The 18,747-nt window shown below is 45.3% G+C and overlaps 1 protein-coding gene across 1 annotated transcript; it reads left to right on the forward strand.

Moving 5' to 3' along the window:
• The first annotated feature begins 108 nt into the window (after positions 1 to 108).
• LOC310946556 (phosphatidylinositol 3-kinase regulatory subunit alpha-like) lies at positions 109 to 18,224 on the forward strand. The gene is made up of 17 exons (XM_083913054.1): positions 109 to 272; positions 1,885 to 2,345; positions 3,549 to 3,678; positions 6,433 to 6,525; positions 6,754 to 6,825; positions 6,903 to 7,019; positions 7,119 to 7,317; positions 7,824 to 7,906; positions 10,343 to 10,448; positions 10,757 to 10,855; positions 11,349 to 11,529; positions 11,626 to 11,751; positions 12,564 to 12,706; positions 13,604 to 13,780; positions 14,109 to 14,183; positions 15,536 to 15,706; positions 16,200 to 18,224. The coding sequence occupies exons 2-17, from the start codon at positions 2,154 to 2,156 to the stop codon at positions 16,387 to 16,389; spliced, it is 2,154 nt and encodes a 717-aa protein (XP_083769180.1). The 5' UTR covers positions 109 to 272; positions 1,885 to 2,153; the 3' UTR covers positions 16,390 to 18,224.
• Positions 18,225 to 18,747: the final 523 nt, after the last annotated feature.

An 18,747-nucleotide genomic window follows, 5' to 3' on the forward strand; every position in this document is an offset into this window, starting at 1 on the left:
GTAATTTTTTAGTATTTTAAAACTGTACCTGTTTTATTTTGACAGTCCGCGCCGGAAGCGTGCGTCTAAATCTCCGCTGTCGTGACGTCACAGTCGCTGCTGCCCATCCAGACGTCTGACGCTCGAGCGCCTCTGTCGCGCGAATAATCGGTGAAATATCGGAATAAATTAGATTCGGACAACATCCGGAGGTCGCGTGAGTTCGCTGCATCAAAATGGCGGCCGGCGCGCGCTCCGCTGGAGGTTTTTAGTCCGTGAGAAACTGAGAAAAGGTGAAGAAGTGAGAGCGACTCACACAAGCTAACAGGCTAACAGCAGCTAGCATCAGCGTCCTGCCGTTTCCGGTTTCCGGTCTCACTCTGTTTAATAATAATTAGCTTAAATGAGAAGTTTTAGGGATTAAAGTTCGGATTAAACTCATTTTTTATCTGTTTTTTTACACCGTGAGTCAGAAAACACCTTTAATTTTCTGTTTCTTACGTTTTTTTTACTGTTTGATATTTTTACTTTACGAAAGTCCCTTTAAAGTTCTGCTTGTTTGTGTGAATTTGGGCTTTTATGTGTTAAATGATTTATATTTTAAAAATACAAATAGTGTTTCATATTACATGCTTTATTCTGATCTGCTCGGCTTCCTTCAACGAGTCTGAAATCTATTTATTCTACATTTAATCAGCTTGTGTATGTTGTTTACTTTCTGAAATACCCTTTAAAATTCTGCGTGTTTGTGTGAATTTGGGCTTTTATGTGTTAAATATTTTATATTTAAAAAATATATTTAGTGTTTCATATTAAATACTTTGTTTATGTTACTTCGGCTTTATTAATGTAGTCTGTATTACCTTTATATTACATTTAATCTGCTTCTCTCTGCTGTTTACTTTCTGAAAGTCCCTTAAAAACTCTGCTTATTTGTGTGAATTTGGGTTTTTATGTGTTATACAATTTTATTTTAAAAAATTACAAATACGTTTTGATATTAAAAACTTTGTTTATGTTATTTCGGCTTTATTAATAGAGTCTGAAATACCTTTATATTAGAATGAATCCGCTTGTTTCTACTGTTTACTTTAACCAAAGTCCCCTTAAAATGCAGCTTGTTTGTGTGAATTTTAGTTTATATGTGTTAAATATTTTATTTTTTTAAAGTAAAACTAGTGTTTCATATTAAAGGGTTTATTCATGGAGGCTGAAATCTATTTATTTTATATTTAATCTGCTTCTCTCTGTTGTTTACTTTCTGAAAGTCCCTTAAAAACTCTGCATGTTTTTGTACATTTTAGCTTTTGTCTCTTATATATTTTCATCTCACAAATAGTGTTTCATATTAAATGCTTTGTTTTTATATTTTCTGCATCATAATGTATTCTTTATTTTACATTTATCTGCGTTCTGCTGTTTACTTTAACCAAAGTCTTTTTAAAACTCTGCTTATTTGTGTACATTTTAGCTTTTATGTGTGTTAAATTATTCATATTTAAAAAATACAAATAGTGTTCCATATTAATGTAATCTTTAATCCCTTTATTTTACATTTAATCTGCTGGTTTCTGCTGTTTATTTTAACCAAAGTCTTTTTAAAACTCTGCGTATTTTGTGTGAATTTTGGCTTTAATCTGTAAAATATTTTTATTCTTAAATACAAAAACATTTTCACGATAAACACTTTTTGTAATTTTTTTAAATGTCGTCTGAAATCCCTTTACATCATATTGCGTTTGCTCGCTCCTGTCAAAATAAAAGCCCGTATAAATCCAAATCCGTGTAAAACTCTTCAGCTGCAGAACATTTTGTGCTTTTGCTTCATAAAAACTGAAACGACACCTCGATGTGATTCGTTCTGACCGACCGTGATGTTAAACTCTGCCCGCTCTCGTCCCGCAGGTCGCCAGATGTGGCCGCCGCCTCTGCTGAGACTTCTGTTCATGAACGGCGAGGATGCTCTGAGGGGGCGTCTGCGGCTGGGCCTGGAGGGATGACAGGACGTTAGCAGACATGGAGACGGGAGAGACACACCCACAGCTGGAGACGCCATATTTACTCTCTCCTCTTTAAATCCTCTCAGGATCACAGAGACGCCTATTTTTTATACATTTCTACTCAGTTTCTTTGTTAGTTCTTGTAAACGCCATCCTCAGCCGCCGGACGCCACGATGAGCTCCGAGGGCTTTCAGTACCGAGCGCTCTACGACTACAAGAAGGAGCGGGAGGAGGACATCGACCTGCACGTCGGGGACATGCTGCTGGTCAGTAAAGGGGCGCTGCTGGCCCTCGGCTGCAGCAACGGCGCCGAAGAGCGACCGTCAGAGATCGGCTGGCTGCCCGGCTTCAACGAGACCACGCAGGTACGACGGCGGGCGGCCGCCATATTAGAAATCAATCAATTTAAACCCTGATCGACACTCAGAAGGACGTTTTAGTTAACTTCATTTATTTGCCTGTTCAGTCCTGACGTAACACCCTTTCAAAATAAGATTTCCTGTCCGAGCCTTGTGTTCCTCGTTGTTTGAACAGATGTGAGTTTTTAAAAACATCATAATCGACCTTTGACCTTTTTCTTCTGGATGAAAAAGAGTCAAACTGAGCACAGAGCTGATCCTTCACATGTTCGGACGTTGGTTCTCTTTTGTTTCAACGGAGCGTTTGGACCTGGAAATCTTATTTTGAAAGGGTGTTACGTCACGACTGAACAGACGGATATAAACCTTAACATTTTTCCTGATTTCTCTAATAAATAAACGTGGTTGTTGAAGTGAAACTCGGGCGTAAAATCCTCCTCCAGGGTCTTTTTCTGCACTTTCATCAATAATCATTGAGACAGTTTTTTATTAAGGTAGAAATCCAGGAGAGATGCTAACAGCCGGACGTGGCTAACAGTGATTAGCTCGGGGCAGCACGGTGAAGGCATTCAAAGGTCTTTTTTAACCACTAATGCTGCTTAAATAACAGCAAACCTCTGCAGCAGCATGAGAAGAGTCCCTACACACACAACAAAGCACCAATGGGCTCATTCCACTGTAATGGACTTTACTATGAGAGGAGCTGGTACAGGGGCCAGTAGGTAAGTCTTTAAAACACTCTTTAATAAACTCTGGCTTCACTAACTACGCTGATGACGCTTTGTTGTGTGTGTGGGGACTCTTCTCATGCTGCTGCAGAGGTTTGCTGTTATTTTCAGCAGCATTAGTGGTTAAAAAAGACCTTTGAATGCCTTCACCGTGCTGCCCCGAGCTAATCACTGTTAGCCACGTCCTGCTGTTAGCATCTCTCCTGGATTTCTACGTTATCTGAGTGTGAACTCACATTTGTACCGTATTGCGTTTAGACGTCAGACATCAGGACCGTCATCAATGCTCGCGCTCGTGCCCGTACACGTGCGTCCGTGCACTCTCCAACCGGGCTGTGGCCGGCGAGCGTGCCGTGGCCGGCGAGCGTGCCGTGCCCGGGCGCAGTTTGGATGATCAGCGTTTTTTACGCAGGAATTTCTCTTTAAAGAAAAGCAGCACAGTGTTTGTCGTGTCCAACGCGGCGTCCTTTCTTACCCGCAGGAAAAAGGCGACTTCCCGGGGACGTACGTGGAGTTCATCGGCAGGAAGAGGATGTCCCCGCCCACGCCCAAGCCCCGCCCACCCAGACCCCCGTCGGCAGCGTCCGTGAGAACCGACTCCGAGTCAGAGGGTGAGAACCAGAACCTCCGTCACACAGACGAGTTGGGCAACATGTTTAGTTGCTGTGATTAGTCGTAGGTCATGTTTAGTTGCTGTGATTGGTCGTAGGTCATGTTTAGTTGCTGTGATTGGTCGTAGGTCATGTTTAGTTGCTGTGATTGGTTGTAGGTCATGTTTAGTTGCTGTGATTGGTTGTTGGTCATGTTTAGTTGCTGTGATTGGTTGTTGGTCATGTTTAGTTGCTGTGATTGGTTGTAGGTTGTTTAGTTGCTGTGATTGGTTGTAGGTCATGTTTAGTTGCTGTGATTGGTCGTAGGTCATGTTTAGTTGCTGTGATTGGTCGTAGGTCATGTTTAGTTGCTGTGATTAGTCGTTGGTCATGTTTAGTTGCTGTGATTGGTTGTTGGTCATGTTTAGTTGCTGTGATTGGTTGTAGGTCATGTTTTAGTTGCTGTGATTGGTTGTTGGTCATGTTTAGTTGCTGTGATTGGTTGTTGGTCATGTTTAGTTGCTGTGATTGGTTGTTGGTCATGTTTAGTTGCTGTGATTGGTTGTAGGTCATGTTTAGTTGCTGTGATTGGTCGTAGGTCATGTTTAGTTGCTGTGATTGGTCGTTGGTCATGTTTAGTTGCTGTGATTGGTTGTAGGTCATGTTTAGTTGCTGTGATTGGTCGTAGGTCATGTTTAGTTGCTGTGATTGGTTGTAGGTCATGTTTAGTTGCTGTGATTGGTCGTAGGTCATGTTTAGTTGCTGTGATTGGTTGTAGGTCATGTTTAGTTGCTGTGATTGGTTGTAGGTCATGTTTAGTTGCTGTGATTGGTCGTAGGTCATGTTTAGTTGCTGTGATTGGTCGTAGGTCATGTTTAGTTGCTGTGATTGGTCGTAGGTCATGTTTAGTTGCTGTGATTGGTTGTAGGTCATGTTTAGTTGCTGTGATTGGTTGTTGGTCACGTTTAGTTGCTGTGATTGGTCGTAGGTCATGTTTAGTTGCTGTGATTGGTTGTAGGTCATGTTTAGTTGCTGTGATTGGTCGTAGGTCATGTTTAGTTGCTGTGATTGGTCGTAGGTCATGTTTAGTTGCTGTGATTGGTCGTTGGTCATGTTTAGTTGCTGTGATTGGTTGTTGGTCATGTTTGGTTGCTGTGATTGGTTGTAGGTCATGTTGAGTTGCTGTGATTGGTCGTAGGTCATGTTTAGTTGCTGTGATTGGTTGTTGGTCATGTTTAGTTGCTGTGATTGGTCGTAGGTCATGTTTAGTTGCTGTGATTGGTTGTCGGTCATGTTTAGTTGCTGTGATTGGTTGTTGGTCATGTTTAGTTGCTGTGATTGGTTGTTGGTCATGTTTGGTTGCTGTGATTGGTTGTAGGTCATGTTGAGTTGCTGTGATTGGTCGTAGGTCATGTTTAGTTGCTGTGATTGGTTGTTGGTCATGTTTAGTTGCTGTGATTGGTTGTTGGTCATGTTTAGTTGCTGTGATTGGCTGTAGGTCATGTTTAGTTGCTGTGATTGGTCGTAGGTCATGTTTAGTTGCTGTGATTGGTCGTAGGTCATGTTTAGTTGCTGTGATTGGTCGTAGGTCATGTTTAGTTGCTGTGATTGGTCGTAGGTCATGTTTAGTTGCTGTGATTGGTTGTCGGTCATGTTTAGTTGCTGTGATTGGTCGTAGGTCATGTTTAGTTGCTGTGATTGGTTGTCGGTCATGTTTAGTTGCTGTGATTGGCTGTAGGTCATGTTTAGTTGCTGTGATTGGTTGTAGGTCATGTTTAGTTGCTGTGATTGGTTGTTGGTCATGTTTAGTTGCTGTGATTGGTCGTAGGTCATGTTTAGTTGCTGTGATTGGTCGTAGGTCATGTTTTAGTTGCTGTGATTGGTCGTAGGTCATGTTTAGTTGCTGTGATTGGTTGTAGGTCATGTTTAGTTGCTGTGATTGGTTGTAGGTCATGTTTAGTTGCTGTGATTAGTCGTAGGTCATGTTTAGTTGCTGTGATTGGTTGTTGGTCATGTTTAGTTGCTGTGATTGGTCGTAGGTCATGTTTAGTTGCTGTGATTGGTTGTTGGTCATGTTTAGTTGCTGTGATTGGTTGTTGGTCATGTATAGTTGCTGTGATTGGTTGTTGGTCATGTTTAGTTGCTGTGATTGGTTGTTGGTCATGTTTAGTTGCTGTGATTGGTTGTTGGTCATGTATAGTTGCTGTGATTGGTTGTTGGTCATGTTTAGTTGCTGTGATTGGTTGTTGGTCATGTTTAGTTGCTGTGATTGGTTGTTGGTCTCATAGTTGCTGTTTCAGTTGCTCTAAAAATCATTTTGATGTTGCAACTGAAACATGAATTCTGCGTCAGTGTGACTCAGTTTCCTTCAGCTGCTTCCTCACACACACACACACACACACACACACACACACACACACACACACACACACAGCTGGTTGTGGTCGCTGACAGAACAGATCTCAGCTCTGCATCAGAGCACAGGAAGTGTGAGTGTGTGAGTGTGCTCTGCTTCCTGTAGTGTTCGCCCTTTCATAATAAAAGTCCTTTTATGCAGCGTTGTTGTGAACGCTCTTTAATGTTTTCTGAGTTGCTGCCGACGCAAACATTCAGACTGCTGCGTCGAAAGTGACGGAGACGTTTCCGACCGACACGTTCCGCTGCCGTCTGAAGCGGCGCCGGACTTGAGACCTGTACTGTGTTTCCTCCGCGCTCTGGACACGACGCCGCCGTACGAAGGCACACGCATAAACTTTGTCGTGTTTTGTCTTTCAGGCTTCGTGTTGCCAGACCTCCCTGAACAGTTCGGACCCCCGGACACAGCCCCCCCCCTCCTCAGCAGACTGATGGAGGCCGTGGAGACCAAAGGTAACACACACACACATACACGCACACACACACACACACGTACACACACACACACACGTACACACACACACACACGTACATGTTAATAATTTGAAGGAGGTTTAATAATAATAAAAAAACGTCTCAGAAGAGTCTCGTCCTCTTGCCTGTGTGTCACTGAAGTTGTGTTTGTTTCCATCTGACTCTGTGTTGTTGTTGTTGTTGTTGTTGTTGTTGTTGCTGCTGCAGGTCTGGACAGTCTCAGTGTGTATCGCAGTCTGAGTGGAGGAGGTCTGGACACCCGGCAGCTGGCCGACACAGGTGAGAGAGTAAAGAAACGTCAGAGGGTCCTGATGCGGACGGGAAACCGTGAATGAACGTACGCGTGTTTGTTTCAGACCTGGAGCAGCTGGAGGTGTCGTCCCTGTGTGACGGCGTGTTCCGGTTCCTGCAGGACCTGCCCGGCCCCGTCCTGCCCTCCTCGCTGCAGGCCGACATGATTCACGCGGTGCAAGGTGAGACCAGAACGCCTCCCGTGTCCCCGACTCTCCTCCGCGGACGCTTGTGTTGTTATGAACCGGTCGATGAGTCGTCGTTGTTGTTGTTGTGTGCAGAAGTCCGGGAGCTGGAGGAGTGCGCCCAGGTGCTGCGGGGGGTGGCCAGCTCGCCGACCTGCCCGGCCCAGTACGGCCTGACCCTACTCAGCATGGTCCGACACCTGGCCCGCCTCTGTCTGCACGGCGCCAGGAACCAGCTGAGCCCGAGACACGTGGCGGAGAGCTTCAGCCCGCTGCTGTTCCGACCGGCTGCAGGGTCAGTGACGCTTTTCTCTGTTGTCTCGAGTCTTTCTGAGGAAACCGGCTTCCTGTTTTAAACCAAAGCAGGAGAATCACGCGCCGTGTCTCAGATCATCTCCCCTCAAACACTCGTCTCACCCGACCGTCGACGAGCCAGGAAGGTGCAGCGGTTAGCGATCGAAACGGCGAACAACTAACGACACATGATGATGAGAGTTAGGGCGCGTTCACACCCGGGGGGCAACAGACGCGACAGGATTAAAAAGTCAGTGTACACACGCAAATTCTAGACTGACGCTACATTGGGTGCTTTTCGAGCGACAAGATGGACGCAGTGTCCCTTCAAATGCGTCCAATGCGCGAGTTAAGGGTAGGGAACTCTTCAGGTGAGTGGCGCCGGAGTTCAGGCAGAATAATTAAAATAATAAATTAGAATAATTCAAAACTAACAAAGACGAGGAAGCGTTCCAGTGTGAGTGAAGTCTGATCTGAGACAGTGACTTTGTCTTTGTTCCCGTTCAGGTCCGAGTCCGGTCTGGATCCTCTGGTTCAGGTCCTGGAGGTTCTGATAACCAGCGAGCTCAACATGAACCAGGCTGCACCAGGTACGTCCGGCTTTATCATCATGTTCTGCTGCTTCACTGTCCGGGCTCAGCCGCTGAGTCACTGCTTTATAATGTGTGTAATATTTGTGCTGGTTAAGAACAAACTGAGCCCAACAGAGTCTGAGGGCGCACTCCCACTGTGCCTCCGTCCCGTGCCCCAGCACGTGTCACGGCTAAAGTCTGGTTCCTTTGACCAGTGTGAGTGCAACCGTACCACGTCTAGGAGCGGCACGCTTGCCGTCCACGGCCCGTTTGGGAGAGGTGGGCTTTAGTAAAGCACGTTTGCACGTGTACGAGCACGAGCGTGCGCACGTGTACGAGCACGAGCGTGAGATTGTTTTATTATTATTATTAAAATGACTTTATCCTACGAACCTGATGATGAAGTCATCATAACGAAGCGAAAGTCCTCGACAACAACGCACAAAAAAGCTCCGGACTTAAGGGAAGTTAGAAGGACGACGTCCTGGGAGCAAATACGCGTGCGTGCGTGCGTGCGTGCGTGCGTGCGTGCGTGCGTGCGTCTCCACAGTTATTATTTTGTTATTTGTTCTTTTCTATAGCACTTAAATAACTCCATATGTAAGTATGGAGTCACAGAAGAGCCATAAGAAAAGAATAATTCTGTTAAAGAATAAGAAAACAAAAAAATATGAAGTCAAATTAAAAATATATATAAAATACCTTTTTGTATGTAAATGCTTCTTTTATATTTAGTATTTTTCTTGTTTTATTTCCACATTTATTACTAAACACATTTGTTTTTATGGCACTTTAATGCCTCCATACATAAACACAAGAGCTATGACAGAAAAATCATATTTTCTTCATGTTTTTATGAATCAGTTGTTTTGTAAATGAAGCAAAAACCTTCAGATCATAAAGAGAAATGACACTTTTATTATATGTTTACGTTTAAATATGCAAATGAGGCGTTTTCTAACGCTAACGTCTGATGAAATAAGGAGAAATGTGCAGAAACAAACAGACAAAGTGAAGTCAAACAAGTGTTTTCTGTACTGTCTGAAAGAAAACGTGTTAAGGGAGGAAAATAGATGAATAATAGATGTTTAATAGATGTTTAATAAATGGTAATAATGTTAAATCACTGTCAGCGAGCAGCTTCAGGTTCATTCGTCCGTGCGCCGGTCGGCAGCTGAAACGATGACATCATCCGTCCACACGGCGAGAGATGCAGCAGAGGAGGGGAGGGGGGGTGGGGTGGTGTTGCCTCGGTGATATCACTGCCATCGCAGGATTGGCTGGGGGCGACGGTGATGTCACACATCTCCAAGCTGCTCTCCTGAGCTTTGAACCGAGGCTCAGAGAGGGAGACGGACGCAGGGAAAGTTGCGTCGTTTTACATCTTTTAAACACGGGAGACGAACGCAGATTTCACGCCGGACCAAACAAAACAAACAGAAAAGAAGGGATGAGGTGTTAGTTTCTCTGCGGACGAGTCTGAAAATCTAAAACATCGAGCTGCAGGTGCAGAGAGAGAGAGAGAGAGAGAGAGGGAATCCTGCAGATCAGCGCAGTCGAGTTCAATTAGTGAGAAAACCGAAGATCAGTCCAGAGACCGGTGTCCTCCAGAGGTGACGTCATGGTTTTCCCACGTAGTCGGGACGTCTTGAGACCCAGAACACAAAGATCCGGGTTCAGTTGTTCGCCCCTGAAGGTTTAAGAGGTCCGACATGGAGCGAGAGGAGGGAGGCAGGGCCGAGGCCGAGCCGCCCAGGGGACGGGACAAGATCCTCTGCTACATTCACATGCAGAGTCCAGGTAGGAGCTCAGGCCTGAACCTGCAGCCGGCACCTGGAGGCAGCTGCCCCCCGACTGTCTTTATAATAATATATAAGATAATATATATGTGTATTATAATTATTTATTATATAAAAAGAGATTTCCTACACACAACAGCTCTCTCTCTCTCAGCTGATTCGCTGTTGGAGTCATTTTGATCGTGATTACTGAGGTTATTATGATCATAATTCTCTTAAAGGAACAGCTCCATCTAGAGTCTCCAGATCGTCGTCGCAACAACAAAAAAGAAGTCCAGCAGTGGGGTTGCCAGGTTGGTCAGACCCGGCCCAGTAGCTCCAGGAGACCGGAGTCTGTTTGAGCCTGTTTGAACCCGTCCCCTCCAGAAAACCACAGCATCAAAACAAGGATTAGAGGAGTTAGCCGTTAGCGTTAGCCGTTGCAGCTAAGTGCAGATGAAAGTGATGTTAGCATCCAGGAGCAGCGTAGCCATGTGGGCGTGTGTTTGAGGGTCGATATCTCAGGGTTACAGAAGGCGTCAGTGCGTCCACCAGAGAGCGTGGACGGGTTCATTATAAAGTGTAAAAGGACGCTTCCTGTTAGCGACCATCTGCCTTCAGACTGTCACGTCTGTGTTAAGGCATTAAACTCAAACTGTGTGTGTGTTTGTTGCAGCGTTGCCTCCTAAACCGGCGAAGTCTTCGGCTCCTGCAGCTTCCTGTAGCTTCAACAACAGCATCTCTCTGCAGGACGCCGAGTGGTACTGGGGCGACATCTCCAGGTGACTTTCTGCTGCAACACTTTTATTCTTTATACTTACTGTACTGGTTATTATTTTTCATATTTTAGTTTAATTTAGTGTTAATAAAGTTCATATATTATTGATATTTTTCAGGTTTGGACGATTTTCTCCCTATTTTTACAAACAAACAATCGATAAATGGATTAAAATCAAACTCATCAAACGACTGAACATAGAAACGTAAATGTGCGTTTTAGGGTTTAAACGTTAACGCTGACGGCTCTGAAAGTTTCCTGAAAGTTCCCTGAAAGTTTCCTGAAAGTTTCCTGAATGTTTCCTGTTTGCAGAGAGGAAGTGAACGAGAAGCTGCGTGACACGGCTGACGGAACGTTCCTGGTTCGAGACGCCTCCACCAAGATGCACGGAGATTACACCCTGACCCTGAGGTGAGACACGGAGCACGCCGCCGCCAACGCCAACGCCCCCACACACAACCACCACGTCCTGTTTTACATCTATTAGTCATTTTGCATCTTTTTGTGCTGGTTTTGCATCTATTTTTACTCATTTTGCATCTTTTTGTGCTGGTTTTCATCTATTTTTAGTCATTTTGGATCTTTTTGTGTTGGTTTTGCATCTATTTTTAGTCATTTTGCATCTTTTTGTGGTGGTTTTGCATCTATTTTTAGTCATTTTGCATCTTTTTGTGCTGGTTTTGCATCTATTTTTAGTCATTTTGCATCTTTTTGTGGTGGTTTTGCATCTATTTTTACTCATTTTGCATCTTTTTGTGGTGGTTTTGCATCTATTTTTAGTCATTTTGCATCTTTTTGTGGTGGTTTTGCATCTATTTTTAGTCATTTTGCATCTTTTTGTGCTGGTTTTGCATCTATTTTTAGTCATTTTGCATCTTTTGTGCTGTTTCTCTCTGACCTTCAGGAAAGGAGGCAACAACAAGCTGATCAAGATCTTCCACCGTGAGGGGAAGTACGGCTTCTCCGACCCTCTGACCTTCAGCTCCGTGGTGGAGCTCATCAACCATTACCGCCACGAGTCCCTGGCCCAGTACAACCCCAAACTGGACGTGAAGCTGCTCTACCCGGTCTCCAAGCACCAGCAGGTCCGGACCCGTCAGAACCCAGACACGTGTCGGGTCGCCCCTGTCGTTGTTGTTGTTCAGGCGCCTGATGTTGTTGTTGTTGTTGTTGTTGTTCAGGATCAGGTGGTGAAGGAGGACAGCATCGAAGCCGTGGGCAAGAAGCTCCACGAGTATCATTTACAGTACCAGGAGAAGAACCGGGAGTACGACCGGCTCTACGAGGAGTACACCAGAACCTCTCAGGTACAGAACCTCTCAGGTACAGAACCTCACAGAACCTCACAGAGACAGAACCTCACAGAGACAGAACCTCACAGAGACAGAACCTCACAGAACCTCACAGGGACAGAATATAGAAACTGAAAAAACAACAGATTTTCTGACTTCCTCCTCTCCCTCCTCCTCCTCCTCCTCCTCTCCTCCTCCTCTCTCTCCTCCTCCCCTCCTCTCCCTCTCTCTCTCCCCTCCCCTCCTCCTCCTCCTCTTCCTCTCCTCCTCCTCTTCCTCTCTCCCCTCCTCTCTCTCCTCCTCCTCTCTCCTCTTCCTCCTCCTCTCTCTCTCCTCCTCTCTCCTCCTCCTCTCTCCTCCTCCTCCCCTCTCTCCTCCTCCTCCTCCCTCTCTCCTCCTCCTCTTCCTCCTCTCTATCTCCTCCTCCTCTTCCTCTCTCCTCCTCTCCTCTCTATCTCTCCTCCTCCTCTCTCTTCTCCTCTCCCTCTCTCTCTCCTCCTCCCTCTCTCCTCCACCTCTCCCCTCCTCCCACTCTCCCCTCCTCTCCTCCTCCTCTCCCCTCTCCTCCTCCTCTCCTCCTCTCTCTCTTCCTCCTCTCTCTCTTCCTCCTCCTCTCTCCCTCCTCCTCCTCTCCCTCTCTCCTCCCCTCCTCCTCCTCCTCCTCTCCTCCTCCCCTCCTCTCCTCCTCTCTCCTCCTCTCCTCCTCTCTTCCTCCTCCTCTCTCTCCTCCTCCTCCTCCTCTCCTCCTCCTCTCCCTCTCTCCTCCCCTCCTCCTCCTCCTCCTCTCCTCCTCCCCTCCTCTCCTCCTCCTCCTCTTCCTCCTGCAGGAGATCCAGATGAAGAGGACGGCGATCGAGGCGTTTAACGAGACGATAAAGATCTTTGAGGAGCAGTGTCAGACTCAGGAGCGCTTCAGTAAAGAATACATCGAGAAGTTTCGCAGAGAGGGAAACGACAAGGAGATCCAGAGGTTCCCACGGCAACACACACACACACACACACACACACACACACACACACAGGTTACCATGACAACAGATGATGCAGGAAAAAAACACCTGTTGGTCCAAATAAATCATTTTTACTTTAATTTCTTTTTTTAAAGGATCAACTGAAGTTTTTACAATAAGAACGAAACAAGAGAGAAATAAACAACATCGAAATACAGACGGGATGAAATAGTGACGCACGTCTGAATGTTTTTAGGGAAAAAGTCGGAAGATTTGGACAAAAAAGTCGGAAGATTTGGACAAAAAAGTCGGAAAATTGACAAAAAAGTCGGAATATTTGAGACAAAAGTCGGAAGAGTGCCGCAAATAAGTCGCAATATTTTTGGGAGAAAAATAAGCGGAAATCTTAGCTAATGATCGTAATGTTTTTAGAAAAAAAGTCGGAAATTTTTTTGACAAAAAAGTCGGAAGATTGTGATAAAAAAGTCGTAATATTTTGGGGGAAAAAGTCGGAAGAGTGCCACAAATAAGTCGCCATATTTTGAGGGGGAAAAAAAATCAGTAACAATTGACAAAAAAGTCGGAATACTTTCAGAAAAAAGTCGGAAAATTGTGACGAACAAAATCGTATTGTTTTTAGAAAAAAGTCGTAATTTTTTTGACAAAGAAGTTTTAATATAATAAGTCGCAAAATTTTGAGCAGAAAAAAAGTCTGAAAATGTTTAGAAAAATGTCGTAATACTTTCAGAAAAGTTCGGAAGATATTGACAAAAAAGTCGTAATGTTTAAAGAAAAAAGACGATTTTTTCCCCCTAAAAAGTCGTGATCTAACGCGTTGGGTCAGGTGGACCCGTGTCTCTGTCGCTCCTGATAAACGTTTCTACTTCACTCAAACTCTTTGTACGTTTGTTTTTAAGGATCATGGAAAACTACGATAAGCTGAAGTCTCGGATCAGCGAGATCGTGGACAGCAAACGCCACCTGGAGGTGGACCTGAAGAAACAGGCGGCGGACTACAGAGAGATCGACAAGAAGATGAACAGCATCAAACCGGACCTGATCCAGCTCCGCAAGACCCGGGACCAGTACCTCATGTGAGACCCGCCCCCCAGCAACACACGTGAGCGCCGCACAGCTACAGCGCCATCATCACTAACCTGTGTGTGTGTGTGTGTGTGTGTGTGTGTGTGTGTGTGTGTGTGTGTGTGTGTGTGTGTGTGTGTGTGTGTGTGTGTGTGTGTGTGTGTGTGTGTGTGTGTGTGTGTGTGTGTGTGTGTGTGTGTGTGTGTGTGTGTGTGTGTGTGTGTGTGTGTGTGTGTGTGTGTGTGTGTGTGCGTGTGTGTGTGTGTCTCTGTGCGTGTGTGTGTGTCTCTGTGCGTGTCTCTGTGTGTGTGTGTGTGTGCGTGTGTGTGTGTGTGTCAGGTGGTTGACCCAGAAGGGCGTCCGTCAGAGGAAACTGAACGAGTGGCTCGGCCTGAAGAACGAAACCATCGAGGAGTAAGTTTGAGGAGAAACACACACGACAGAAATACAGAAGAAATGAAACAAAGTGGAATAGAAACAATATTTCGGAAGAGTTTTAGGGAAAAACTTGAAAGATTGTGGAAAAAGAAGTCTGAAGATTGACACAAATAAGTCGCAATATTTTGAGAGAAAAAAGACGTAAGAATGTGACAAAGAAAGTCGAAAAATGTACGATTGTGACGCAATATTTTTAGAAAGCAAAGGTCGGAAGATTGTGACAAAAAAAAAATAAAGTCGGAAGATTAAAGAGTGTTGTGAAAAAAAACGATAGATTGCCACAAAGAAGTCGTAATATTTTCACAAAAAAGTCGCAATATTTTTAGCAATAAAAGGTTGGAAGTTTATGACAAAGAAGTCGTAATAGTTTGACAAAAAAGTCGCAATATTTTTAGCAAAAAAGGTCGGAAGATTGACACAAATAGTCGCAATAATTTGAGAAAGAAAGTCGGACGATTTTGACAAAAAAAACAAAAAAGTCGGAAGATTGAGGCGTGTTGTGAAAAAAAGTTGACAGATTGCCACAAGTCGCAATATTTTGAGAAAAAAAGGTCGGACGATTGTGACACAAAAAAAAGTCGGAGGATTGAAGAATGTTGTGAAAAAAAGTCGATAGCTTGCCACAAATGAGTCGTTATATTTTGAGAAAAAAAGGTCGGAAGTTTGTTACAAAAAAGTCGCAATATTTTTAGCAAAAAAAAGTCGTAATATTTTGAGAAGAATGAAATCACAGCGGAGTCTGACGATAAATAAACAAAATAAAAATACAGATGAAACAAAGTGACGCTGGAATCGAACAAATATTTGTGAAAACAGGTCGGAAACTTTTTAAGTAATAAATTAAAAAGATTGTTACAAATAAGTCGGAAAATTGCCACAAATAAAGTCGCAATATTTTGAAAACAAAAAAGGTCGGAAGATTGTAGCAAAAAATATTTTATATTTTAAGGAAAAAAGTCGGAAGATTGCGACAGAAAATTCGCAATGTTGCCGAAATAAGTCGTAACATTTTGAGGAAAAAAGGTCGGAAGATTGTGACAAAGACATCGTAATTTTTTAGTAAAAGTTGTAATATTTTGACAAAAGTCGGAATATTTTTAAGAAAAAAAAGTCGTAATTTTTTGAGTCTAATGAGAAAAAAACAAAGTTAAAATGCAGATGAGATGAAAAACAGAGAAGCTAAAAAAGAAATTATTTAAACAATCAAATCAAATCTATTTACATATAAAGCTTAATTGATGTTTCGTCACCATGGAAACACCTGAGCCACGATAATAACAGTAACAATAATAATAACAATGATAACCTGCCCCCCCCCCTCCTCTCAGCGAGTACAGCATGGTGGAGGACGAGGAGGACCTCCCTCACCACGACGAGCGTCTGTGGCGTCTGGGGAACATCAACCGTCTCCAGGCCGAGTCTCTGCTCCGCGGGAAGAGGGACGGGACCTTCCTGGTGCGGGACAGCAGCAAACCGGGCTGCTACGCCTGCTCCGTGGTGTAAGACGCTTTGGTTACACCTTTGTTTACACCTTTGTTTACACCTTTGTTTACATGTTTTCTTTCATCCTCGGGTTTCACTCAACCCTCAGGGTCAACTCATGTTAGCATGTTAGCATGAACGGGGCGAATGTAAACGGGTTCTCAGGGTCCATAAACTGGGTCTGAGTGTAAACATGAGACTCAAAAAATTATATTTTAATATAATGTATATATATATATATATGTATATATGTACGCTAATCTGTGTGTGTGTGTGTGTGTGTGTGTGTGTGTGTGTGTGTGTGTGTGTGTGTGTGTGTGTGTGTGTGTGTGTGTGTGTGTGTGTGTGTGTGTGTGTGTGTGTGTGTGTGTGTGTGTGTGTGTGTGTGTGTGTGTGTGTGTGTGTGTGTGTGTGTGTGTGTGTGTGTGTGTGTGTGTGTGTGTGTGTGTGTGTGTGTGTGTGTGTGTGTGTGTGTGTGTGTGTGTGTGTGTGTGTGTGTCCCTCCCTCAGTGTGGACGGGGAGGTGAAACACTGCGTCATCAACAAGACCGGCACTGGTTTTGGTTTTGCGGAGCCGTACAACCTGTACGGCTCTCTGAAGGAGCTGGTGTTGCACTACCAGCACACCTCGCTGGTCCAGCACAACGACTCGCTCAACGTCACGCTGGCGTTCCCCGTCTACAGCCAGCAGAGACGGTGACCTCCGCCGGCCCTCCCCGAGACGGTGACCTCCGCCGGCCTTAGACGGTGACCTCCGCTGGCCCTCGCCGTCTACAGCCAGCAGAGACGGTGACCTCCGCCGGCCTTAGACGGTGACCTCCGCTGGCCTTAGACATCTACAACCATCAGAGACGGTGACCTCCGCTGGCCTTAGACGGTGACCTCCGCTGGCCCTCGCCGTCTACAGCCAGCAGAGACGGTGACCTTCACGCCGCCACCGTAGACCGGCTGCAGAACCAGAACTGGACCAAGTTTGACGCTCAAAGCTCTGCGGCGTAAACCGTAAACCGTCCTGGTGCTGCAGATCCGCTGAAGGGGAAGCATTTACATCGACTTAGTTACAAACGTTTTACTTTGAAAGATGCAGCTTTGAACTTCCTGTGAGGACGCACCTGAAGAGCGTCTTCAGGCTCGTTCAGAAACCCGTGTCCTGTGTGACCCCGACCTCGCCATGCGTCCATACAGAGGCCGACGCCCCCGTTGGTGTTCAGTTTCCTGACTGAGGAGAGACGAGGTTCTGGAGCTGGGGTCCAGAGGGTCCAGAGGGTCAGAGGTCCAGAGGGTCAGAGGTCCAGAGGGTCAGGGGTCCAGAGGGTCAGGGGTCCAGAGGGTCAGGGGTCCAGAGGGTCAGAGGGTCAGAGGTCCAGAGGGTCAGGGGTCCAGAGGGTCAGGGGTCCAGAGGGTCAGAGGGTCAGAGGTCCAGAGGGTCAGGGGTCCAGAGGGTCAGAGGTCCAGAGGGTCAGGGGTCCCCTGGACTTCACCTGCAAGATGTCACTCGAAGAGACACATACTGACCATGAGCTGATGAAACGACCACAAAGAGACAAAAGAGACACAAAACGACTGCAAAGAGACACAAAACAACCACAAAGAGACACAAAACAACAACAAAGAGACACAAACAACAACAAAGAGACACAAGAGACACAAAACGACTACAAAGAGACACAAAACAACCACAAAGAGACACAAAACAACCAGAAAGAGACACAAAACGACCACAAAGAGACACAAAACGACCACAAAGAGACACAAAACAACTACAAAGAGACACAAAACAACTACAAAGAGACACAAAACGACTACAAAGAGACACAAAACAACCACAAAGAGACACAAAACGACTACAAAGAGACACAAAACAACTACAAAGAGACACAAAACAACCACAAAGAGACAAAACGAACACATAAGTGGGGCCCCCTTCTCATAATGGGTCCATCCATACGACAGACTGATGATGATGATGATGATGACGGTGATGATGTCAGAGACAAAATGGCGGACAGCCCAGAGCGGCTTCTCCTGCAGAAACACTGTGAGCGACTGAACGAGGTTGAAACGTGTATTTTTCTACGTCAGGACGAAAAACTGAAGCAGCCGTGTTTTTTGTTTTTTTCGCCGCCTCAGCAGCGGCGTGTGTTTCTCCTGCAGACGGCGCCGCTCATCTTCTCGCGTTCTTTCATTTCAATAAACGCAAAGTTTCACTCGTGCTGGAAAAATCAGGAAACGACGAGAACTGGGTCTTTTTTCAGGACGCTCAGCTTCAGTGTCAGACGTCGGACGCTCGGCCGAACGCCAATTAGGACGGAAGTCTTTTCTTTTGTTCTGTTCTTTTGTTCGTTTTGGACACGACTTCCTTTGAAGCAGGGATGCGTGACAGAGGCTGAAGCAGCGTCTCATCCGCTGTTTTCAGACGCGGTTTTGGAAAAGTCCGGAAGTTTTCAAGCTTTTTTCATTATTTTTTGTTCTTTTTGAAACAAGAATCTGTAAAAACGGACGATAAGAAATAAAAGAACATTTGGTTTGAACGTCTGGACGCTTTCATACCGTGACAAACGTCTTTGTTTGTTTAAATGCTTCCTTTGTTTCGTCTTCTGTGTTTGTTTGGTTTTAAGTTTATAAAATGTCGTGTTTGTGTTCGGGGTCCTTTCTCTAACTTGATCCAATCGCCCTCGTCTACGGGAGCCGCCATCTTGTCAGACTTTGGGCGCCCTCCCACTGTGCCTCCGTCCCGTGCCCCGTGCTTTAGGGTCCTTGTCCCCCCCTCCAGGCCCGTTTGTACTCACACTACCTGGGCCTCGGAGAATGCTTCTTGCTGCCTATACGTCATCACGCCGTAACACGTCACACGCATTGATGACGTCATGGCGATGCGTGGCTTTGTTTCCAGATCTTTCCGTAGACCTCGCCCTTTGACTCCGCCTCATTTCCTCTGACCATAAAACGGCATGTATGTGACGCTGGGGGGAGGGGCGTACGTCCATCTGGCTGATGTTTAACCCATATTATGGTCCCTGACAGATGCACCTAAAAAGCTGTTTTCTATTCCGTAGTT

This window comes from Echiichthys vipera (genome assembly GCF_963691815.1).
Source record: "Echiichthys vipera genome assembly, chromosome: 4".
NCBI classification, from domain to species: domain Eukaryota; kingdom Metazoa; phylum Chordata; class Actinopteri; order Perciformes; family Trachinidae; genus Echiichthys; species Echiichthys vipera.

Bases quoted from the DNA above. Each gene is read 5' to 3' on its own strand.
- LOC310946556 (XM_083913054.1), top strand. From the start codon at position 2,154: ATGAGCTCCGAGGGCTTTCAGTACCGAGCGCTCTACGACTACAAGAAG. The intron at 2,346-3,548 runs GTACGACGGCGG...TCTTACCCGCAG, and splicing joins GCTTCAACGAGACCACGCAG to GAAAAAGGCGACTTCCCGGG. The intron at 6,826-6,902 runs GTGAGAGAGTAA...TGTTTGTTTCAG, and splicing joins CCGGCAGCTGGCCGACACAG to ACCTGGAGCAGCTGGAGGTG.